The 24,115-nt window shown below is 56.1% G+C and overlaps 7 protein-coding genes across 7 annotated transcripts; 2 read left to right on the top strand and 5 right to left on the bottom strand.

The window, feature by feature from the left end:
• Nucleotides 1–273: 273 nt before the first annotated feature.
• On the bottom strand, nt 274–1,546 carry MFIFM68171_03311 (uncharacterized protein; the record flags this gene model as incomplete). The annotated part of the gene is made up of 2 exons (XM_071058732.1): nt 274–1,323; nt 1,376–1,546. The coding sequence occupies 2 exons, from the start codon at nt 1,544–1,546 to the stop codon at nt 274–276; spliced, it is 1,221 nt and encodes a 406-aa protein (XP_070914833.1).
• A 1,398-nt stretch (nt 1,547–2,944) lies between these two features.
• On the top strand, nt 2,945–4,681 carry MFIFM68171_03310 (uncharacterized protein; the record flags this gene model as incomplete). Its single annotated transcript, XM_071058731.1, has 1 exon — nt 2,945–4,681. One exon carries the CDS (start codon nt 2,945–2,947, stop codon nt 4,679–4,681), a length of 1,737 nt encoding a protein of 578 aa, XP_070914832.1.
• A 442-nt stretch (nt 4,682–5,123) lies between these two features.
• Nucleotides 5,124–7,157, bottom strand: MFIFM68171_03309 (AT hook domain-containing protein; the record flags this gene model as incomplete). Its single annotated transcript, XM_071058730.1, has 2 exons — nt 5,124–6,050; nt 6,102–7,157. 2 exons carry the CDS (start codon nt 7,155–7,157, stop codon nt 5,124–5,126), a joined length of 1,983 nt encoding a protein of 660 aa, XP_070914831.1.
• Nucleotides 7,158–7,544: 387 nt separating this feature from the next.
• MFIFM68171_03308 (Protein required for cell viability) lies at nt 7,545–10,376 on the bottom strand (the record flags this gene model as incomplete). Its single annotated transcript, XM_071058729.1, has 3 exons — nt 7,545–9,715; nt 9,766–10,178; nt 10,234–10,376. 3 exons carry the CDS (start codon nt 10,374–10,376, stop codon nt 7,545–7,547), a joined length of 2,727 nt encoding a protein of 908 aa, XP_070914830.1.
• A 2,473-nt stretch (nt 10,377–12,849) lies between these two features.
• MFIFM68171_03307 (Zeta toxin domain-containing protein) lies at nt 12,850–13,515 on the top strand (the record flags this gene model as incomplete). The annotated part of the gene is made up of 1 exon (XM_071058728.1): nt 12,850–13,515. The coding sequence occupies one exon, from the start codon at nt 12,850–12,852 to the stop codon at nt 13,513–13,515; it is 666 nt and encodes a 221-aa protein (XP_070914829.1).
• A 3,064-nt stretch (nt 13,516–16,579) lies between these two features.
• Nucleotides 16,580–17,159, bottom strand: MFIFM68171_03306 (uncharacterized protein; the record flags this gene model as incomplete). The annotated part of the gene is made up of 2 exons (XM_071058727.1): nt 16,580–16,939; nt 17,055–17,159. 2 exons carry the CDS (start codon nt 17,157–17,159, stop codon nt 16,580–16,582), a joined length of 465 nt encoding a protein of 154 aa, XP_070914828.1.
• A 4,199-nt stretch (nt 17,160–21,358) lies between these two features.
• On the bottom strand, nt 21,359–23,767 carry PRP43 (DEAH-box ATP-dependent RNA helicase prp43; the record flags this gene model as incomplete). The annotated part of the gene is made up of 2 exons (XM_071058726.1): nt 21,359–21,475; nt 21,596–23,767. The coding sequence occupies 2 exons, from the start codon at nt 23,765–23,767 to the stop codon at nt 21,359–21,361; spliced, it is 2,289 nt and encodes a 762-aa protein (XP_070914827.1).
• Between the last annotated feature and the right edge of the window lie 348 nt (nt 23,768–24,115).

Below are 24,115 nucleotides of genomic sequence, written 5' to 3'. Positions count from 1 at the left end.
GCGCTAAAACGCGCTAATACAGCCGTGGTCAGGTGCCGTTTGGCGGTGGAGTTTTGGTGTCGGCACGCCTTGGCATAGGTTGTGCAGTCACTCCAGGATGCCACATAAATCTGTTATCCCATCTTCTCTGATCATGTAAATAATATGGCCCAAACCAAGCTTCTAATGCAGACAACCTTAACCGCGCCATCGCTTACAGCAGAGTTCCTCCAAGATGATAGAGCAGTAACTTCGCAAATTTCTAAGTGTCGACTGCGTGCCCTATGCGGACTTTCAGTCCTCGTCAACCGTACGACCGTTCACGAACTCGGTAACCAAAAACCCAAGATAAAGAGCAATCATCACACCACCCATCCACCTCCTCCCCCCTACTAAAACGATACCAAGGATAACCGCTGCGGCTAGCCACGTCACCAACATCTCAAACAAACTGAGGTCGAGTTCCAACTCGCTGGCATCCCCACAGAGAAACAGAATCCCTCCACAGAGCGTAAACAGAAAGATGTTGGACCCGACGGTATTAGCCACCAGGATCTCCGGCTGATGCCTGACACCTCCTAAGACGGCAACAAATTTCTCGGGGATGGTAGTCGCCAATGACACGATGGTGGTACCGACCACAGTCCCGGACAGCGATAGCTCCGCGCCGATCGTGGATGCGCTATGGGCGATAATGTAGCTAGACAGTATCAGGGCGATGACGCCGACTGTCAGGTGGAGGAGGTGGCGGTGCATTGGCTTCGCCAGGCGGACGCTCCGTTTTGGTTGCATGACCTTTGGTTTGCTGGACATTCTGACTCTGACGGCTTGCTTCTCCTTGGGCTTGGATTTCTTGAGCAGGCCGAGCTGATGGCCTCTTTCTTCGTCCGCTAGAGAGTTCCGGGTCCCTGAGTGGCCAGGGTTACTCATATCCCTATCGCTGTCGCTGTCACCGCCGGTGTCGTTGTCATAATCATCGCTCTCGCTCTCGCTCTCGCTCCCGCTATCACTGTCGCTATCTGAATCGCTCTCGGGAGCTGTGAGAGTGCCCCGGTAGATGAGGGATGCCACGGATGCAATGTAAATGACAAAGGCCGCTACCAGCAGCGAACCTGCGACCCACATCGGAATCGACTTGAAGGTGGCGAGGAGAGTCAGGTACAACGAGGTAACTACGAGGAGGACGCTGCTGTAAATCTTGGAGCTGCGGTCGAACTCGGTTTTTTTGATGAACAGGAGGCCTAATGAGAACGAGGAAAGGATGTTGGCTATTGACGAGCCAACCAGGCTCCCAAGAGCCAGGTTCGAGTTCTTCTGGCTCAAGGCGACGATAATCACGATAAGCTAACGCAGTTAGCGACCCTATCTGAAGTTCAACGCAGTAGACATCACATACCTCCTCCCACTCAGCACCGCAAGTGAGCAGTCCAATGAGCGTTGGCGAAACATTGAGGCGCTTTGCGACAATGGCTGTGTGATCCACGAACTTGTCGGCGCCATATTCGAGGAGAAACAGACCAGCAATGAAAGACGCGATGTTAAACACAAGGATGTCGGCACTCGGCATGGTGGGCGACTCTGAATGTCTTGTTCCACAACTCCACGGTTGTAAAACCAAGGCCGCCACACTCTGGACTCGGGCTGTCTCAGATCGGGCTATCTATTGGCAAGCATTGCCAATCGGTGGATTCAGCTTTTGATCGGAAAGTCGGATGACGAGTATCAAAGTCAAGTTGACCGCCAAAACTGACAGGACAGGCGGTTTACGCTTATGTGGTGCATAAGGGCGCCACTAGCATCAGGAAGCTGCAGGCCCCTTGTTCGGTGTGCTGCACCGAGAGTTGGTACGAATCCTGGTCCCGTAATACACGATTGCACAGACTATTTTCCTTTCTTTTCTTGTTTTCCATTTTCATTTTTACCTGAATAAAGAAACTCGACAGGCGGACTAGAATCGAGAAAGGAGTTTCAGCCCGAGGGTTGTAAGATATAGACACCTTTTCGGAGTTCGGGCATGTAACAGTACCAAGGTACGTACCAGCTGGTGGTACGCGGGGACAACCGAAAGAATTCACTACGTTGCTTAGCGCGTGGGGGTTTGTGGGTGTCGATTAGCGCTGTCAGGGAAGGTTTATGAGGCTTCAAAGTCTTTTTAAGTTATCTCGAGTTGCAAGCCCGCCTATCCTCGGTCCTCTGCTCCCCCAAAATCCGGGAAAATAAACTTGCAACATTGTGATCTCCCTCGATTTTAAGGAATTAGCATTCTGACAGGGAATTGCAGACCATCTGCCATCAGCATACCCAGGAAGGTTGCATCGTCGGTCAATGCATCTGCAAGCTACGACCAATGCATCGAAGCTCGCAGGCGGCCAGTCGTGCTGAGCTGACCACTCAATAATTCCGATCACGTTTGGCTAGGTTCGTTACTTGTGACTGGTTACCAGCCCCGGCCATTCTCCTTTGCTGACTCTTTACGCATGCAGTACTTCAGTCCTGTCCCGGCCTGATCACGGAGATGGCACCCCTTAGCCCGGGGCTCGCCCATGTATTCCCCGCCTCCGGCGTCTCCCCGCTCGACGCGGGGCCGGCAGCATCCCGTTCGTGATAGAGGTTGTAATCGCAAGGGTATATCGCTCGCGCCAGACGCGGCAGCCGGAATTGCTCTCCTAGGAGGTCACCTCCGCCCGCGACATGTGGCCGCCATGGCTATCGGATGGAAGCACCATGCGCTATCTTCTCTCTGCCGGCCGCCCCCCATGGGCACAGGACCATACGGTTCCCACTGCTTCATATATTGGCGGGCCGTTCCCGATACCCCGCAACTGGCCTGAACCCGCTGATTGTGTGCTTTGTGTTGGCTTGCATCTGTAACCGCTCAGGAACTCCTCGTCAGTCTAGTGTCGAGAGAGTATCGACCTATGAAGATCGGAGAAACCGGACCACGGGCGCGTGTCGGATCAGAGACATGGCTAGCCCTGTGTACCCTGTCATCGGGGAGGCTACGCCTCACCCATCAGCGGCACGCGATATTGACGTGGGCAAGAAGGAGGTTATGCACGCAGAGGTGTCGCCCTCAGTCCACAGCGAACCCGCCCAGCAACGGTGGGTTGCCGACCTTAGGGGTTGGATCGGACTAGGGCCGGAGAGCGGACATCGGCCTCCTGTCTACCGGCACCGTTCCCCCCCTCCACCGGCCGACGCGGACTCGGTTGGGTCCAAGATATGGACATTCTTCAAATTCCTTGGCCCGGGCGCTATCATCAGCGTCGCCTATGTTGACCCAGACAACTATCAGACGGCGATTGCGTCTGGCAGTTCGTTCCAGTATAGGTTGCTTTTCATGATCCTGGTCTCGAACGTCATTGCCATCTACGTCAGGTACTACCAGTGTCCCAGCAGACCCCTGGAGAGGCTAATAAGAAACTGCCAGTCACTCTGTGTTAAGCTGGGCACTGTCACGGGCCTCGACCTTGCCCAGCTCAACCACCACTATCTTCCCAGATGGTTCGAGTTGATCATCTACGTGATCGCCGAAGCTAGCATCATAGCCACCGATCTGGGTCAAGTCATCGGCCAAGCCATCGCCCTCAACATTCTCATCCCCGGCCTCCCGCTCCCAGCAGCATGCGTGCTATCCGTCGTCGACACGCTCCTCATCCTCCTCTTCTACACCCCGACCGGCGAGCTCCGCCGGATCCGCGCCTTCGAGATCTTCGTTTCCATCCTCGTCGCAGCCGTCTTCATCACTCTCTGCGTAGCCCTCTCCATGGTGACGGCCCCCGTCGGCCAAGTCTTCCGCGGCTTCGTCCCCTCACGCGAAGTCTTCGTCGACACGGGCCTCTACGAGATGTGCGCCATCCTCGGCGGCACGCTGATGCCCCACGCACTGTACGTCGGCACCGCCCTGCCGCGCTCGCGCCTCTACGACTACGACGCCAAACACAGCGCCATCCTAGCCCCCAGCAGCAACACCACCGCCGCCAACCCCCACGACAACTCCGCCGCCAGCTCCGCCTCTAGCCTCCGCCCGTACCGCCCCTCCTTGCGCGCCATCCGCTCCTGCCTGGGGTACTCGATCGCCGAGCTCTGCGTGACCCTCTTCGTGGTGGCCGTCTTCGTCAACTCGGCGCTGGTCATCATCGCGGGCACGGCCTTCTACGACGCGGACGGCGGCGGCGGCGGCGTGGAGCAGGAAGTGAGCGACGACCTGTACGACCTGTACGACCTCTTCCGCACGGCCGTCGCGCCCGCCGCGGCCGTGCTCTTCGCCGTCTCGCTGCTCTTCTCGGGCGTCAGCGCCGGCGTCGTCTCGACCATCGCGGGCCAGATCGTCATGGAGGGCGCGCTCGACCTCCGCCTGTCGCCGTTCCTGCGCCGCCTGCTCACGCGGTGCGTCGCCATCGTCCCCGCCCTGGTCATCGCGCTCGCGGTCGGGAAAGACGGCTTGTCCCGCGCCCTGGTGGCCTGTAACTACCTGCTGGCGATCGCGCTGGTTTCGATCACGTTCCCGTTGATTTACTATACGGGGCGGTCGAAGTATATGGGTGTACCCGCTGAGGACGGAGCGGCGACGGGTACGGTGGATATGAAGAACCATTGGCTGACTGCGGGGATCGCGTGGTTGCTCTGGCTGTTGGTGGTGGTGATGGATGTGGCGACAATTGTGTTGGTTGGGCTGGGGATTACTGAGCCGGATGGGTGACGGGGTGTAGATGGCGAAAGCGGGAAAGGCCGAAGCAGCGGAGATACATAGTGGTCCCGGCCATACATAAAATAAAGGGGCACCTTGTCTGGGTAACGAGGATTGGTGATGCATCATTGCTTGCGTCGTCTAAGCAAATCTTGCTCTCTGCCGTAATAATATGCTCCGTTGCCTAGTCAAATCACAACCCTTACCTCAAGCGAGGCCCCTCCCCCCTCACTCTTGAAACCTCACAATTGGCAAGACGAAATAAATGTTCACCCATGCAATCAAAAAGGAAAGCCACCCAATGTGAAGCAAGCAAGCCACGCCGGGTATCCGCGCACCAGCAAAGCAAAGTCAACCACAGCCGCCATCCCGCCAGCCAATGCAAGTCTCAATCCGTCCGTCAACACCAAAAGAAGCACAGAATTCGCATCTCTTATTCCATCCCGCCATTGCCTCATGGTTTCTTCAGCGACTTTAAGAGCGGCGCGATTCGCGACCGTTTGCTTAGTCCCACGCGATATTGGACCTTCTGAGGAGGCCTTTTCTGATCTTGCTTTGCAGTGCCAACAACGCCTGGTTTGGTACTGATAGGCTCCTCATGTTTCTGTTCCTCCTTCTCTTCCTTCACATTCCCCTTGTCCTGGTTATCGACAACGTGCTTGATATTCATTTCGGGCGCTGCAGGCGGGGTGTTCTCTTTGCTCTCGTCGTCGTCACCGCCGTTGTCCCTCATGAGGTCAAGGGACTGTGATCCTGGCTGCGGTTGAGAATTGTGGGGAAGTTCGGACAATGGCTGTTGTTCTCCTGAAGCTTCGGGCTCTGGGTACGGTTGTTCTTGGGGAGAATGTGCTAGGGGAGATGCTGATGCTGCTGTTACTTTGGGGGTGGGCTCTGGCTTACGTGGCCGGCCGCGCTTTCGCTTGGCTGGCGGCCGGACCGGCTCAGGGGCAGGCTCAGAACAGACTTCCGCCGCTTGGGGTGTCGGGTCAAGGGGATTAAGGGGAGGTTCCTGGGTTTGGGTGGCTTTCTTCTTGCGGCCTCTTTTCTTCTGGGTTGCGGCGGCAGGTGCTGGAGTGCTTGGCTGGACGTCGAGAGTATATGTCTGATCGTTTGCCGCCGACTCTGGGTATGTTGCCGAATTTCCGTCATTGGGGGCTTGCGGCGGGGAGGTATCATCTCCCTTTTCACTTCCTAATGGGCCTATCTTCCATAATTCGTCCTCTTCATCAACAATTCTTCGCTTCCTTGTCTTGCGTGTTGAGATGGGAGGGTCTATCTCGGAGGAGCCCAGGTTTATAGACGAGACGACCTTTGTCCTCCCCTTCTTGGCCTTCACGTTGGCGGTGGTCGACATATCGGTTAAAATGTCTGGCGACGACTGCTATCACGTCGTCAGTGAATCTTACGGCCAAGTGTTAGTGAATAAACTAACCTGGTGCTCTGTGTCTTGACCCGTGGGCGCCGTAGCGACAACATCATCGCATAGACCATCGATCGACCCGGGTGGCCGCCTCGACGAACCAATGCGGCTGGGTGTGGGATAAGCAACTGTCGTAACCCCACTGGACTTGTACACCTCTCCAGCTGTGAATGGCTGGGTAGGTAATGACTGCTCAAAAGTTTCCGGCACAGCGTCAGACGACAGACTGACCATCCTGTACTCCTGCTTTTGGCTCGCCGTCAAGGTGCTCGGGGCGATATACAGTTGTGGAGCGGTGTCCGGTATGCTAGAGCCAAGGCTGGAGCCGCCATTCCTCCCTCGACCTCTCCGCGTCCGGCCGTCTGAACTGATTGCCTCCTCCGATGGTATGAGCATCACGGGGCTTTCGGAGGTGGGTGGGGTGCCACGTTTGGCCTTTTTCCTGGTTTGTGGTGTCGAATCGGGAAAGTCATACGGGTCTTGGGTCGGCGGCATACCAGATGTTTCTTCCTGTTGCGGACTAGGCTGCTGTCCGGTGCTCTTCCGCTTCCCATGCATCCTCGTGGTTGTTTGTGACCTGGTCGTGCTCGGCAAATCCCACACATCGCTCTTCCTGCTTGCGGCTTCTTTCCTCGGTGTAGTGATATCCGTCAAGTCGATCACCTCCAACTGGCGGTCTCCATGGGATCTCTTTAACTTGCGACTTGTCAGGGCCGGATCGGTGACGCAGGTGAGCGACGAGAGATCCTCGGCCGGAGGCTTTTGTCCGGCAGGGGGAGCTGAAGATACGTTGGTCCATGTTGAGGCAGTGGCCTCGGGCGGTGCCGTATCGGGAATAGTTTCTTGTCCGTCAGCAGAGTCGATAGTGGCAGCGGCTTGCTGTTGGTCGTAGAGGCGCTGGAAGAAGGATGGATCGGTCGAGTCTGTGCTGGTGTTGAGAGACGCGTCGTGGGGCTTGTCGCGGGGTAATTCGTCCGCATGATCTGAGTTGGCATCTACAAAGTCGGCGCCCTCGCCAAAGTCGCTGCCATCGTCGTCGGAGTCGAGTACCTCCCTCCGAGGAGCCATTGTCACAATCTCTTCCTCAATTGGTGTAGGGGTTGGTGAGGTCGCGGTGGACGCGGAGGTTGGGGTAGGCGTGTTCTGACAGGTGCCATTAAAGTAGTTAACGCGCTGTCACGGGCCTACCGCGACGACCATCAAAGCTTGTACCCTACCCCTGTCAATCACCCCTTGGCGGCCCCTGAGAAGCACCACAGAATACCAAGTATGCAGCAGACATCGAGGGTCCCTGCAGCTACCGACACCACTTATGTTATATTTAGGTCTCCCCTATAACTTGAAGCCGCTGGAATGTCAACAATGGCAGAAGAAGGCAAATCCCAAAAATGGACTGATTGCGCCGGATCGTCTCATCCAAAGCAACTTGCCGGTGGCCTGTTCGAAGCTAACCAACTACTCGATCTCCTCAATCTTCGGCCTCGGTCTTTGACCACTTCGAAGAGGAGTAGAGCTCCCGGGATCAACCTGCAGCCCAGCCAGTTTCGTCAATCCCCCATCAGCACCCAGCACGCCGTGCGCTCTACTTTCGCCGTCCTCCGGTAGCAGCCTCACAACCTGCCAATTCTCCAAACTCTCCACCACATCTCTCGCATGCTGCACCACCAGGCCATCCTCATCAGTCTCGGCCACATACCTCAGCGTCCGCATCACATCCTCCTGCGCCTCCCTCCCAAACCCGAACCCCAACCTCCTCCCACTCCTCCTCGCCCCCTCCAGCGCTCTCACAAAGCTCATCACATACAACACCGCCGCGCGCCTTAGTATTCCCTTCTCAACCTCCCTCTCCAGCTGCAACACAGCCACACACAAGTCCAACCCGGCCGTGACAACCCCCTGGCCTAACCCAGCGACATGACTCTCCACAGCAGCGCCCAAGACCGACAGTGCCGACGCCCTAACCCGCACATCTTCACTGCCCCGCTTGCTCTCCCACCCTTCCACGATCCTCTCCAGCACCTCGTTCCTCACCCTCTCCTCTTTAGATAGCGGGTCACTGAAATCGGGCACCTTACCGCCCCAGACCTCGTCGGCCTCGCGGTTCATCCTCTCCTGCGCACGCCTCTCCCGCTCCTGCCTCGCCTCCGTCTTGGGCCGGCGGCCCCGTCTCCCCGCTACCGAGAGCAGCGCGTTCCCGACATGCTCCGCCACAGTGCCCGTGAACGTCTCCCCCATTCGCTGAATCACCTGCAGCAGGGCCTCCCCGAACCGGAGGCGCGAGTCGACGGGGTAGGTCTCCTTCGCGTCGAGGAAGTGGTCGACCAGCTCCGTGGTCACCGCGCGCGGGTGCTTGTCGGCGAGGAGGGTGTAGAGCTTGATGATGCGAAGGTAGATGTACTCGTCCGAGTCGATGATTAGGGACGAGAGGAGGATGAGGATGCCCGGGATGTCGAGGATGGGGGACTGCGAGGTGATGAGGGTGGCTATGAGGTTGAGGCCTTCGGAGCGGACGGGGGGAGGGGAGTCCGGTTGGGAGATGTAGGATATGGCGAGGTTGTAGGTTTTACGGTCTTCGATCTGGCGTGAGGTGGGCGAGCTGGTAGCCGTGGTGGTGTCTTCGACTTGGTCGCGGTATAGAAGAAGGAGGCGGAGATTGTTGGCCGTTTGCGACACGTCTGTGGAGACGGTTTGCTCGGAGAGTCGGCCTAAGGAGGTCTCGATGAGGGAGAGGGTGCCTGCGGCGACTCTTGTTTTTTGGAAGCCAGGGGTGGTGATGATCATGTTTAGGAGGCTAAGAGCCACCCCGATGACCTCTTCGTCGTCAAAGCCATCCCCCAAGCCAGCGAGAATCTGGCTAACGAGGTCGAGTATGTGTTTGGGCTGGTCGGCGAGCTTGTCCGGGAATTTCTCCATCATGGCTTGGAGGGTTTTGATCTCTGCTAGCTGGACTAGGGGGTCTTCTGCTTCTTCATCCTGTTTGACTATAATATCCTGTCCCTTGAGATTACGGGACGACTTAATCCACCTCTTGAGGAGTTCCAGAAAGGCAGCCGAGATATCAGCGTCAGAAAGAGATGATGTGGCAAGGTCCAGAAGCTTGGGGATCTTAACGTCGAAGTCTTGTAATGTGAATTTGTACGCAGACTCGCTAATGTTCTTCATGGGTTGCCGAGCATCCACAATCGCAATCTGACCTTGGTCCATCGTTTTGTAAACCCATTCAGGATTGTGCTTGTCACAGCCCCCGCGGTAGCCCAAGTTCCTGACTAGAAGTAAGAATACCTCGGGCGAGGACACCAATTTAAGATGGATTTTCAGAAGCTCCAGTGCCGGTGCGCAGACGTTCTCCGCGACGGATGGCTGGGCATCATGCCAGGATGACAGAGCCCAAAGAGGGAGTAGTAAAGGGGAGAGCAGCCGCTTGCACAGCCCTGGGTTCGGGTGTGAGACGATCAGCGAACGTAGCCGACGAAGCGCTGTGGACAGGTCGCCATGATGGACAAGTATCTTGTCTCTACTTAGATCCACAACGTCGTCCGACTCAGTGCCTACCTCGTTCAGGGACCCAGGGTGTGGCTTGACGTGGTCTAACATCGGGTCTGCCAGGAGCTTCCAACCGGCTGTGCCTTGAGAGCGAGTTAGCACGGCGACCAAGGGCAAGGAAGACACCGCCTACCCGGAGCTCCTGATGCCTTCCGACCCAAGATACCAAATCCAATTATGTAAGAGGCTGCTTTCATTAATTCTGGCCCCTCGTCCCCATCAAGTAGCACCAGGAGCTGTGGCGAGATGCCGGAATACCACGTCTCGGGCGCCACAGATGCTGGAGGTGCAGAGAGCAGGCTACTAGCGACATTAAGGGACTCGTGAGTAATATTTGCCCCTCTCTTCTGCGGAACCGCAGCCTCGGACACTCTTACGGTGCTAGACGGATGAACCGCAAAGACAAATTCTAACGTTGCCCTGACGCCATCTGGGCGGAGAGGGACAAGCGTCAGCGTCTCCATGAGTTTGGTGCGCAGCCATGGCGGGGCGTGACCTGGCCTAACTAGGATGTTGAGAGCTGCCAAAAGATTGAGCGTCTTTGTCCTGGGAGTCCCGTCAGACCTAGATGGCACGCCAGTGGTGCGATAAACTTGCGTACTTCTGGATCAGGCCATCGAATTCAGATTTCGCCTGTTGCTTCGAGTCCTCGATCCTCTCGGGGCTAAATGCTTTGCCACCAAGGTCGATGATGGACTCCATCAACTTTTGGCGGCTGCTCTTTTCGTGCGCCTTTTGCTCCATGATCCCGAGGTCCTGTGGGACTGGGGCGGCAATGATGAGTGATGAGTGATGAGTGATGAGTGATGAGTGATGAGTGATGAATGGCTGAATCGAGATTTGCCTGTGGCTGGATTTGGTAAGAGGGGCTCGAAGAAATGGGGTTGGGCCCGGGTGATGTCAGAGAGACCTCGAGCCCTTATCAGTTTGTGAGCCAGCCTGGTATAAGAAATAGCCTTCAATACTAAGTTTAACCGAATAAATATCCTGCCCCAATCCAGCGCGACTAACGTGCTCCAAAGGTCAATGAACAGAAGGTGTTGAAAGACGAACTCGTGACTTCGCGAAGCTTCTCATCCGGAAGTGGTAGGATGTGGGTCCAATGGGGTGTGCGCACGGGCTACAGAAGCCACCGACGCGGTCCTCGACTTCTCTCACGCGCTGCTTCCCCTACTCTCACCTTCAACTTTACCCAACTTTCCAAATCGCCAATCTGCCCTCGTAATGTCCGACAGGAATCGCCTTGGCCCGATACACGCTCATCCTAGGAAGCCCGCTCGAGATACGCCGTCTGTCAATCCATATCGTGATACACAGCTTGAAGCCCCAAACACGGTGTCGACGCGTCTTCCTAGCCAGCTTCTTTCGCATCACCACGCATGACGCCTTCCCCACAGTTCTCCGATTCCAATTTTCCGAAAGGAATGTCGTCCTGACCGCCCCATTGGGATTGGAAACCACAGTGCGTCGCAGCTTCGATCCCGTATCGGGAACCACTCAAGCTTGCCGCGTTTGGATCGCTGTGGTATTTTCTTGTCGGCTCGACAAGCCAGTCCCACAGGGTGAATTGGTCTCGGAACTTAACCCTAAGTATTCCTTGGTTCATCAAGTTTTGCGCTCATAGTCATTCGGACCGCTTTCTATGCCCCCGTCATCAAACGAGCAGCTCTGCTGGCCGCTGAAAAGTGGTACTGGCTGATCCGGCGACGGCGAGGGCGGACCGGTGGGACGAGGTCCAGTCACCATCACGGTGGGCGACCGTCCTTCCTATGAGTCCACACGGTAAGAGCCTCTGGCCCGAGGCCGCTCGTCAGGATTGAGACACTGGAACTGGTACTCTGGTCAAGATGGATTGTGCTGGCGATGTTGGTCCGACCACTGGGCTAGGCGGATACATTCTGAGCAGCTTGCCTGCTTGCATGCTCCCTTCCGCTGTTATCTCCATGCAGGAACAGCTTCGGAGCGAGAGGGAGAGCGCAATTCCGGCCCCATACGGTCATCCGACACATTTCACTCGTCTGCCTGCGGCTTGCCTCGCAGGAATCGCCTCGGCGAGCGAGGGCTGCTAGGCCGCGCACGGAGATGTCGAGGATGATAACTATCACGCCGTGTTGAAACGCTCTCGGTACCCTCGAGCTCCGCCTCTCTAGCATGCGTATCGAGCCACCCACGACTCAGCCAACTCCCAGTGCCGCGTTGTGGCTACCTAAGATGCCCGCGTGTCATGAAACCATGAGATCCGACCAGGCGCATTAACTCGTCCTCGTAGGTTATGTCCTACGTCCGACGAGACGCCAAAAGCCCCGTGTCTCCGTGACACACCCTCCCTCCGCTGGGCCTGAACAAGGCACTGGCTGGAGATGACAGCGCGGTTTTTGAGGATGTCTTTTGTCCGTGCGGAAACGCCCTCCTTGCGCAGACGTCTCTTGATGCTCGCAGTGGAGAGGAAACAAAAACTAGTCCCAGATGGCAGTGCGAACACACGGAAAGGTCTGGCTGGGTTGGCGCATCAACATCCGAGGTTGTCCCTCTGGCTGCCGATTTTGACAGGGGGCTGCATCAACGACGGTGGGCTTCCACTGGAGGGTTTGCCGTTGCAGAGGACCGTGGCACCTTGCGGGGGTTGACCGGTTTGGAATCCGGTTGGCTGTTTGAGAACCAATGCTTCGAAATGGTTACCCTTGCTGAGGGCGGCGGGTTGGGAGAGCCCAGGGTCGGGACCCATCTCGAGTTGGAGTCAAAGCTTCGGGCTTGTCTGGCGCTGGGTGGCCTCTCTCCCGTTTGTCCGGATTCCGGGGTTTCCACGGAGGGCTTTGCTGTTCGAGGCCAACCTGTTGGACATGGACGAGCCATTCGGGGGGCGGTCCTGGTTGCCTTCTCTCCAGAAATGGCGGGAGGGCAGCCCCTCTTTTTCGAGGATAAGTGCTCCCCTTCCTATCCGATTACTGTACCTAATGCTAACCCGCAAACATGAGAGGGAAGGACAAACGGCGTAGCGGGACGGAACAGCAGCTAAGTGAGCTTTAATGATGTAGCGTACCCTTCTATTTGCATAGTGCATACATGATGCTAGTGCAAGAACCCGTCTCGTTGGTTGCTGCAGATAAGCGGTGGGCGATCCACGAGTGTACCGAAGTTGGGCACTTAAACGCCACCTTTCACTCCCAAGACCAAACCAATATCATCCCAGTGAACCCTCGTAACCTCTGCCGATACGATGAGCTGCGATAATATCTTGGAGTCGGGTCCCCATCTACCGCGTAGGAGATTGTTCATTCAAATGTCAGGAGCCCCCGGCTCCGGAAAATCCACGACAGCTGAACTGCTCGGGCAAGCCCTTCACGCGGTTGTCATTGACCACGACATCATCAAATCCACCCTCCTTGACGACGATAGCGGCATCTCATTCGAGCAAGCCGCCAAGTCGGCCTACCGTCTCGACTGGGCGCTCGCTGAGGCCACGATGAAACAGGGCTGGAGCGTCATCATTGATAGCACCTGCAACTTCAAAGAGATCCTAGACCAGGGAACCAAGCTCGCCGGGCTGTACGGCCATGAGTACTGGTACATCGAGTGCAGGGTCAGGGTCAGTGACATGGTCATGCTGGACGAACGGCTTCGCGGCAGAGTGCCGCTGAGGAGTCAGCGTGCGGGCGTTGACCTGGCCCCGGTGGACGTAAATGTGGTAGATGACGGGGCCGGCAGTCGCGCTGGCGAAGATTCGAGAGAGTTGTTTAGGAGGTGGATTGAGAACCCTTGCCGTCCTGATGGGGAAGCCAGTGTCTATGTTGTCGCCGTGGACTCGACGGCAAGCCCCATGGAACGGAGAGACTGCGTGCTCGAGAGGATGCGTTTGCTGAACTCGTCACCGTCATTTCCATGATGGCTTGGCAAGGGAGGCAGGATCAGATGCTTGAAGTTTCGGAGCTCGCCATTGCCTGATCACCTACCCTATCTCGTTTCCAGCTTGAGGCTGTCATCATCATTCGACCATGGCAGCACGGCAGTGTGGGTGTGGCAGGACTCCCTTTCCGTCGCTCCGGAACGCGCACTTGCCCGCAGCGAACACCTAGCCGGTAGCATAGGACCCGGACCTCTGCCGAACGGGGAGATGAATAAGGACTGTGCATGCACGGCTGACCGAGTCATGCCGGTAGGGTTGCGCGAGGGGTCCCGACTCGAGTCTGCAGTTCGTGATCTCCCGCACAGTGCATAAGAAATCGAACCGTGCAATGCAGTGCAGTGCAGTGCAGCGCATCGTGGGAACCGAAACATCAGGCCCCCTGTCTGTTTCTCTCACCCGCCCTTCCCCACCTCCCCCGATGATCGTATCATTAACCGTTCGCCGAGAAACCACGTGGTTTTTTGTTCCATGAATTGACTACTTTGGGGGCATGTCCTTGCAACGGTTTAAACCGTTTCTCGCTAATGAAAGGGCCCGAGCGAGGAGAGCCAAGACGAATTGGTGGATACTGATCAGCCTGCGGAGGCGGAAAGAAGCGCAATAAGCAAGCTGTCTCGGCGGGCAAGCCGATTGCGGCTTCTTGTGTATTCTGTTTGGCGTTTCTTTCCCCTGGTGTTCATACCCGGGCCGCAGCAGGCTAGCACTGGTTTGGTTTGGTTTCGTTTCGTTTGCAATTGTCCATCAGTTACGTATGCGCATCTGTTCGGTTTGTCGGTTCTGTTTTCCCTCCTCGTGGATCAGCGTAGCATTCGAATTCAAGAAGGAGCATGGAAGGCTTCTGTTTTTGAAGGCCCCACTCCACGCGGATTGCGCAGTCGTGTCGTTGTGTTGCATTGGAATGGATTCAATCATTGTCCGGAATGGTCGCGAGAGAGAAACAGGCTATGGATGCACGTATGGTACCATAGTAGGATACGATGTCCCTGGCTCTCGATTCCTTGCTGGGCTGTCAAACTCATTCACCGCCGCCGTCTGTGTTGACCTGGGGTTCGTATCAGCCAGGTTTATCTCGGCTATGGTCAGCCCTGAGGTGAGCTGGGGCGGGTCTCGGCCGGCCGTTAGGCTAACGTTTGTCGTTCGCTGCCTTAGCGCGCAGTACGTAGTTAGAGTTCAAACAGTCCAGGTGTGGGGCGGGTGTTGCCGAACCCTGCCAGCTCCGGGTGGGTACCCGAAGTGGAAACAGCATGGCCTGAGCTTGTTGTCACCTCACTAGTTCCCCAAGATGCAGAAACATTGCCCCTTTCATCGCGCCATGCAGGCAGGCCCAGTAATATTAGAGGATCGATGCATGATGCCATTGGAGCTTCTCACGGCTAACTGTGCTAGAATGAGCGAAAGAAGGCAGTCAATATGCCCCTGCGGAGACCAACATTCGAGGACTGTGCATTATACGCTTCTGACCCCTCCCCCCATCTGCCCACCCACCCACCACCTCCGCCTCGCATCCTGAGCAAGTTTGACGGATTCAGGGTGGATCGTTATTTTTCGTTTGCAATAGTATACTTGCCCTTATTAACCACGACTGGTTCCTCCTTTTCAGCAGAAGTCCTGGATGGGGGGCCCATCGCTTGCCCCGAGGTACCTAAGGACCTTGAAAGCTAAATCCGGTTAAAGACTTAGTGCCTTGCTTCCATGTTCGCTCTCGAAAGTCGCAGGTAATATTTCCCGTGCCCGCAAAGTCCGATAAACTAAGCAGTTTCCCAGGTGGTCCTCGGAAGCAACCTTGCAGACAACGTGCGATGTGCGAAATATTACGGCTTGATGGTGTGTCGTCCAGCAGCTAAGACCATCCCACCAGCTTCTCATGGGCAAATTGCATCACTTCATATAAATCCCGCGCCAGCTCCGATCCTATTTTCTCACCCATGGGGTAGCCCAGCGGGGACCGTCTTATATAAATGTGGGAGCGACGTCCAGATCGGCCTGAAGAGGGGTTGTCTCACCAATTCCCAGCTACGCGAACGAAGCTGTGGAACGAAGCCGGCCACTGTATGATTCGCGGACCTTTTTTTTCTTTTCTTTACAAATCCAATCGACCACGGTGCTTCGAGTCATCGAGTAAAATGCCGAAGGTGGTCCGCGGCGGCAAGGATTCCGGTTCCGGGCCTTCCCTACGTCCATGGCAAGACCATAGCCGGCCTTCGAGTGTTGAAACACTTGACAAGACGTCCTGCATCTGCTTCGCCGAAATGAATTCCTCTTCGCGCCGCGATCCATCCAAAAAGCAGCCAGTATCGAGCCCGCAATATCAACTTGTAGTCAGCTCCGGTGAGAGCCATGTGGCCCGTATTGAGCATCTCTTCGCTTAGAGGACTTGCTGGCGCAGACCATGTCAAACAATGTTTGAAACAACCTTCTCATTCTCATTCGCAATCGTACCCGTCAGCGCTGCCCCAGTACTACCGTATTCGCACATCATCTCTGCATTAGCAATGGAAGTACTTGGCGGGCCAGGAATACCCGCTCAACTCGGGGGATCCTGCGTAATAAACCTCAACCAAATCAAGAGTGACAGTGATAGCAATCTAGCCAGGATAATCTAATCCTCCTCAGCGAACCACGCTGCGCCGCGAGCTAGCAGGTTGCAATGCCTACCCGTGCCACCCATGCAACCGCAGAATTCCCCATGTCCATCAGAATTGCAGAATACCACCCCACCACGAAAGGACGCGCATGAAAGGGAAACAAACAGGTACGCGCTGCAAAAGAAGTTTGGTATCAATCTTTTCCTTCCACCGGAATTTTTGGGTTGTCCGTGCCTGTCTGCGCCTCCCACAATCTCGTATAAATCGCGAAGGGGTGGTTCCGAGTATATCTAGAAAATAAAAAAATAAAAGGAGAAAAAAGGGCGAAGAAAGCAAAAGGAAAAGGAAAAGCCGTACCGGACCGTAACTCAGACAGAAAACAGAGAAGCAGCGCTGCATTCCAGGGTCGTAACTCCCCACAATCCCCATCAGCTCGCATAAATCGGTTTAGATTAGAATTAGTAGGCGACCTGCACCCCCATCCCAGCCATCCCGGCCATCCCCGAGACCCCCGTGGCCGGCGCCATGACCGGCCTGGGTGTGTCGCTCGTCGTCATGGAGCTGCTGATCATGACGGTCCGCGGGGGTTCCATGACCTTTTGGCGGAGAATCCAGTACGCCCGCCCGCTGCCCTCGTCCGTGGGGATCACTTCCATGACCGTATACCGGAGGGTCCCGTGCGACGCCTGGGGCACGCAGATCTCGGTCTGCTGGTGCGGATGGTGGTGGTGGTGCTGGTACTGGCGCCAGGGGTTTGCCGTTGCGGAAGAAGAAGAAGCCGCCATTGCCGGGGTGTCGGCTGCTTCACGGCCTTCGGCCTGTCGGTTTTGATAGGGTTAGTAGCTGCATGATAGGTAAGAGGGACAAGGGGCAGCGGAAAGGAGGGAGTAGGAAAGGGGGTGTAAAATGGTGACTGGCGCAGTGTCTACTTACAAGACACATGGGACATGCGTGGCCATTGGCATAGACCCAGTTGGGGCAGTTGTACGTGTAAAAGTACTTGCAGCGGTACTTGTAAAAACCGCCGCTGCCAGACATGGTGAGAGTGTGATGGTGGTTGTGTGGGTTGTGTGGGGGTTCAGGACTGTTGCTTGAGGTCTGAATAAGGTTTGTTGAGATGTGAGTTGTCGACTGCCCGCTGACAGTCAAGCGACTTGAAGAAGAAAGGTTGTTGGAAAGGGGCGGCCCTTATACAGCTTGGCAGATCAAAAGGACGTTTTCTTGTCCAACCTGTTGTAGGGGGGTGTTCATACGATTACACGTATGCGCGAGCGTGTAAGTCGGGGGAGAAAGCGCAACTAGGTCGAGTGGCGAGATGTGCTTTATACATGACATGGGGCCATGACTTGGGATGTGTGGCGTACATCTAACTGCAGAGAGCCCCCGGTCCAGACAGGGCCAAGCTCATGGGAGACATGCCGGGTGGCTGTCAACGCCAAACCGGGTATGTGGCCGGTTGGCACTCCTTGCCAGGATTCGGTTCGAAGTGGCCTGCTCTTTCCAATCGAGCCGCATGCCATATTTTCGGAGTATTTGGAGCGCATATGCCTTCATCACGGAACCACTATCGGCGGCTGAGGATTGGTCATTCTCGAGTGGAAAGACTGTCTATACAATGGGCTCTTTGAGACCGGGAGCACCAACGGCCCCCCTGCCAAAGCTGAAGAATCGGACTTATTAGTGTGTGCGTGAGTACATGTACTGTGTACGGCATGTGTTCTCCGGAGAACGGCAGTGAGGACTACCACTAGTGATGCCAAGATTCGTTCCGTCTTCTCGAAGCAATTGTGGAGGATCGCCATCTTGTCAGCAGCACTGGCGTGGGTACAGCGGACCCTAGGCGGGAAGCCGGGATGAGCTGGGAGAATGGAGACCGGCGAACCAGACCTGTAAAGTAATATCTGACAATGCGGTAGGGCATATCGTCTGACAATTTTTCTTACGCCTCGACACGCTGTCCCAATTCCCGGCGACGTCAAGGGCCGGTGGGCGTCGAGTAGGGTTGCTCGGCGTGTTTCTCCACTGCACCCCCGCTGCAGAAACTACTACATAGCTCTGTTGACGCCGGCCGGGCACCGCTCCCCTCCCGCTGTGCGACGTTGGACATCCACCTTACTTATTAGGTGGTCGCTGCGCATCAGACGGCCCGCGTAAGCTAGTCGGCAGCCGAGCGTCGTACAATCTGCTGACAGGCCGTCCAGGGTTGCTAATTCGGCGCTTGAGGCTGAAAGAAAGAAAAAAAAAAAAAGGCTTTCTGATTCGCAAAGGAAACCTTAGTGTAGCAGTCAACGGCTCCCTTTGCGCCGGGTTTCAGTCACGATGGCTGCCTGCCTAGTGAGACTGGACCGTTGTCGCACAGGCCTTGTACGTTCAGTGGCCCCACCACGGACGAGCGGGCGTTTGATGGCGCGAGCGCTGAGCGCTACCGTGCAGAAACCGCACTGTGAGATAAAGGTCCAGTTTCGGGCTGCTGTGGGCCTCAACGGTCTCATCCAACAGAATCCGTCCTCATCCTTGTTCATCTCCAAAACTTCAACTTCACATGTCTGGTTTTCTAAGACCAAACGTCCAATCCTGGCCGTCTGATGACGAATTGTTTTCGCTAGCAACCGGGTATCACTCCTGGGTTTGATCCCATTCGCAGTTCCGATTGCCAAATGCAGAGGGTAGGCATGATGTCGCACCAATACCCATCGTTCTCGGTGCGGTTCGACGAGGTCTCCTGTTTTGCTGAACCTACACCAACACGAACCGGGTTCTACTTTGCCGTTATTGTAGTATGGAAATCTGCTCAGGCGCATTTTGTTCCGTGTCAATGCTCCGCTCCTTTAACCTCTAATTCCTCCTCGCTCTCCTTTGCTTAACAGCGTTCCATCCTGGGCCGACTTGCAGCGGCATCAACAGTCCGCCAATTTGAGTCTCAGAATCTTCGGCACTCCACTTTCCGATTCTTTTTCATATCTGCCGGTCTGTGAAGCTTGTTGGGGATATCCTCTGTCTGTGTTCCTGCAGCTCCAGACCCCTCCTGCGGAACCCAGGAGCGAATGAGCTTCCAGCCTCCTCCACCCATTCACAAAGCAGCACCGTCTTGTCGACCTCATAGGTGCAGCTTTGATCTAGGAATGCTTTTTTATCAAGCGCGGAAAAACCAATCAACGCACGCAGGGTCCCCGTTTCAATGTCTCGGGCCGCCGCTGCCACTGCCAAGCCTAGCCCTTCCTCCACAGCACGACACTGTTCAGAATCCAGGTAGATGGTACAGTACCAGGCCATCCACACGATACCTTCTGCTCCACGCAGTCTACGGCCGGAACTGCAAACTTGGCTTTACATTCGCCTTCGCTTTACGCAGCCCGATAACGCGCGCGTTCGCTAATGCCCTCGGGGGGGCTTTGTTGATCGAGCTATCTTAGCGCGTGCCGTTTCCATCCTTGACCTATTGATTTCCATGGCGCTGATTTCTGGTCTTGATGGCTGATTGATCGAGCCGTTGTCACATTGCCAAATCTGGGCAATGCAAGAGAGACTTGGCTCATGTTGCTCCAAGCCGCATTCTGGCTCGCCTTCACACAGGGCAGGTTTGCTGTGTGCCTCCCAACGCCCTGTCATGCCTTGGAGCTTTAAACCGAAGGACTTGTGGAGTGCTGGTGGGATGATCCTAGGAACTGGAACATCGGCCCTCTAACAAAATACTACTGGACAATCCCCCCACCCTTTTCGGCCATGGCTACAGCATCACAGCGACACAGGCAGTCAAGAACCTAGGAAGTTGCCGCCGCCCAACAACATGCTGGAACCATGACAAACCGATCATCACATGCGGGAATGGAGGCTACCTTGAGTTTTTCCTGGACTCACCCAAGCTCCTCAGCCACGCCCTAAGGATCGACGAAGCATCACGAGGTTAGAGGTCGTGGTCTCATCATGTTATCACTCGCGATGTGGCTTGTGTAGCAAAGTCCTGGATTTCCCCTACCTTGGATTCGCGGAATTCAACTGGCACGTAGGGGATCCCCACACCTCCCGTCCCTAATGCCGTACCATCTTTACATGCGACGCCGGTTGCAGTTTATTGGGGTTACGGCCTTCCAGGCGGGCATCCCCAAAACTCCCGCTGCCGGAGCAGCTGCCGCATCTGGTAAAGGTATATCTTGAGCTATTCGGCCAGATCCTTGGTCACATATAGATACCGCGGCGGATATCGTGGCCGCCAGGAATGGTCCGCAACCGGAGGCGAAGTTGTGCGTTTGCGTTAGGTGGCCGAATGCGGAAATCTCCTCCGGTACCTGGCACACATGGCGGTCCTTCCCGACGGGCAGCAGCATTGGACGAAGCGGACGCTAGGACAAAAGCCACCGAGTCTCGCCTACACCCTTGGGCTTCCGGACGGATATTCCCGCACCAACCACGGTACATGATCGGGCGCCGTAGCCTTCTTCCAATGATAGCCTTGCCTCGGGCGTGTGATGTGTGCCACACGCCGCGCAGTTATCACAAACGTGCAGAACTGAAGCGTACAGTAGTGTAACCCGTCGTTACCTAACACAACACCGCAAAGAAGAGAGCAGGAGCATGATTAAGTATCCGTGACCCAACTCGCAGCTCTCGCCCGCGATCCCGACGGCTGGTTGGCCGCATCATCCCGAGATATGATGTGTAGCAACGGCTTTCACTAGGACAAGGCGACACAACAAATCGGTATCTCGAGTCTACGACAACCGGCCTTCGGCAAGCCACAAAAGTCTATGGGAGGCGTTCACTTGGTACATTGCCCCTGCCATGTGGGTACCGGATTTCCCACGACCCTGGGGAACAGTCCGTTTGGTTCTGTGTGATACGGCTTGGTTCCCCTCCTCCCGTCGGGGGGCCAACGAATATTTTGAAATGCTTTACCCCTCGATACCTGACTGAGCTAGCCTAACCTATGACACGTCGTCTCGCCGGCGGATACAAACCGAAAGCTAAGTAGGATGAATTTAGCGGTAGTAGGCCTCGATTCGGCAAAATTTGCCGTTGTCGTGCCAAAACCTGCATTGCAAACCGCATCACACGACCAGGCGGCGGCATTCTAGCTAACACAGAGTCTAATAGGCAAATACAAGGCTGCCATTTGGACAAACGGACGAGCGACGTAACATATCATATCTCTTTGAACGCCAATCCTTCTGTCTTTTCTCTTGACAATTTTTTCTACCGCCGATCGTCGATTGCTGAGCAAAGGGACAAGAAGCAGAGTCTCAACGCCCACCCTTCATGGCCTGGCGACGGCGGACCTTCTCAGTGATGCGCGTCAGCGCCGATTTGATCTCGCCCTTTTCAAACGTGTCGAGATCGTAGTAGATAGGTGCGATTTCCTGTTGTTTCGACTGTTAGCACATCTATAGCGAAGTGCGTGACGAATGGGGAGGTGGTAGGGAGAGAGGGAAAAAAAAAAAAAAAAAAAAAAAGAAAAGGAAAGGAAAGGAAAAACTCACAAGAAGCCACTCGGGCCTGATATTCGTCACGGTCCTCACGTATTGCTTGGTTGTGAGCACAAACTCGTTATAGACGACCCAGTCGTAGGGGCTCGTGACAACAGTGCTGGGGTGGATCATGACAAGCTGATCGTCCTTGACCGTCTTGTACACCTTGCTGTTGCTGCTCTCGCGCATGGCGACTTGCATGAAGAAGCCGGCCAATAAGGCGCGGCGGATGTTGGTGTAGTAGTTCTTGTCCTGGAAGGGCGTGCTGACGAGCTCGATCTCGTGCGTCTCCATGATGCGCTTGAGCTGCGTGCGCACGTTGTCGGCGCTCGACAGGTGCCGGTACGAGAGGAAGTGCTCGTGGCACCACTTCTTCGTGTCCTCGCCCGCCTGCTCGGCGCTCTTGAACGCGTGGTAGGCGTTGAGCAGCGTGAGGTGGTCCCCGTCCGGGTGGGCAAACTGTGCCTTCATCTCGTCGGCGCGCTTGCGCGCGTTGTTGGGGCGGACCCATATCTGCGGCACCGACAGGAGCGAGGTGATGGAGAGGATCTCGTTGGAGCAGTAGAATTCGGGCGACGAGATGAGCATGACGGCGAGGGCAGGGTCAAGCGGGAACTCCGACGCCAAACTACCCAGCCGCGTCAGCTCGCCGTCGTCATCGAGGCAGGCGAGGTAATTGAGCTCTTCAAGCGCGCGCATCATGGTCTCGGGTGCCGGGGGGTCCATCAAGTCGAAGTGGACCAGATCTTGGATGCCGAGTTTCTTGAGCTCCAGGACTGTGTTGGCCAGATTGGACCGCAGGATTTCGGGGTATGTCTGCTCGATGAGCTCCTTCTTGAAGGCCTTTTCCGTGTACAGCCGGAAGCATTTGCCTGGCCGTGTACGACCGGCACGACCAGCACGCTGTTGCGCAGAGGCCTTGGAGATGGGGGATACGAGCAGCGACTCTACCCTAGTGCGAGGGTTGTAGATCTTTTGCTTGCTAAAGCCCGGGTCCACGACGTACACGATGCCGTCGATTGTCAAACTGGTCTCGGCAATGTTGGTCGCAACAATGCATTTCCGGCCCGGCCGACCACCCTTGCGGAAGGGTTCGGGGGCTTTGTCGAAGATGCGCTGCTGCTGGTGTGGTGGTAAGGTACCGTAGAGCGGATAGACCGACATAGGCCCGGCATCGGACTCCCGAATCATGTCGTCCACCTCGAGGCCGATCCGACGGCAGGCGTCTTCGATCTCTTCCTCGCCCGTCAGGAAGAGCAGGATATCACCCTCTGGTTCGCTGGCGTGAATCTGGAGCACCGTCCTGACCGCAGCCTCGACGTAGTCCCTCTCCGGCTCGGGGGTGTAAAAGATCTCCACCGGGTGCGTCCGGCCGGGCACCGCGAGCAGGGGAGCGTCAAAGAAGTAACTTTGGAACTTTTGCGCGTCGAGAGTGGCAGACATGACGATGATCTTTAGGTCTTTCCTCCGCTCGGAAATCTGTTTGAGAAGCGCCATGAGAATATCCGTAGCCAGCGTGCGCTCGTGGGCCTCGTCCAGAATGATGCAGCCGTAGCGCGACATTTCGTGGTCGTGCATCGCTTCGCGCAATAGCTGACCGTCCGTCATGTACTTGAGCAACGTCTTGGGGCCCGTTTTGTTCTCGAAACGGATACTGTAGCCGACCTCCTCGCCCAGCTCGACGTCGAGCTCGTTTGCGACGCGCTGGGCGACCGACATGGCCGCCACTCTACGAGGCTGCGTGCAAGCAATGAGCTTGCTGGTCCGGTATGGCAGCTCGTCGTAGAGGACGTACTGCGGGATCTGGGTCGTCTTGCCGGAGCCCGTCTCACCGACGAAGACGAGGATCTGGTTGTTGTGGTATGCGTCGAGGAACTCTTGCCGCTGCTTGTGCACGGGCAGGTCGCGGCGCGTCTTGAGGATCTTGAAGTATTGTTGCGAGTGAAGATTGCCCGTCCACGGATTGATATCGGAGTCCTCTGCCCTGGCAGCCTGCAGCGCTGTTGTCTTGTGCCGCTCGAGTTCGTCCAGGGGCGACTGGAAGCCATTTCGAGACCCCTCGTTGAGATGGGCAAGGTACGGGTTCATCTTAGTGTCCCCGTCGCCGTTCGTCTTGATCCTCTTGGGATCCTGATTGTCGCTTTCCACGCTCGATCGCTTGACGCCTTTTGTCGGGTCGGCCATTGCGACTGGAGGTTTGCTTTCGAGGATACGGCGTTTGCGGTGACGAGAGGCTGCTGGCCGGTTTTCGTCGGTGGCCACTGCTTGCTGTTGGCGGTCCGCGAGGCTGCAACTTTTTTTCTGGGTCCGCGAAAGCGTCAAGGCTCCGAGACGCCGAATCGCCGTGAATTTTGGGGGGATGGTGGGGTTGGTCCAGCGATAGGCACTTATGCGATGTGCAAGCGCTCTGCTGGGCCACAGAGTCATTGGGGCATGAGAATGGGTGTCCTCGGTAGAATCACGTCGCGAGACGGCTTTTAAATGCTTTTTTTCGTCTTAGACCTCTTTTATGTGAAGCGTGGCAGCTGTTGC

Source organism: Madurella fahalii (genome assembly GCF_045866475.1).
Source record: "Madurella fahalii IFM 68171 DNA, scaffold_2, whole genome shotgun sequence".
Lineage (NCBI taxonomy): Eukaryota > Fungi > Ascomycota > Sordariomycetes > Sordariales > Madurella > Madurella fahalii.
This window is presented reverse-complemented; position numbering and strand designations above follow the sequence as displayed.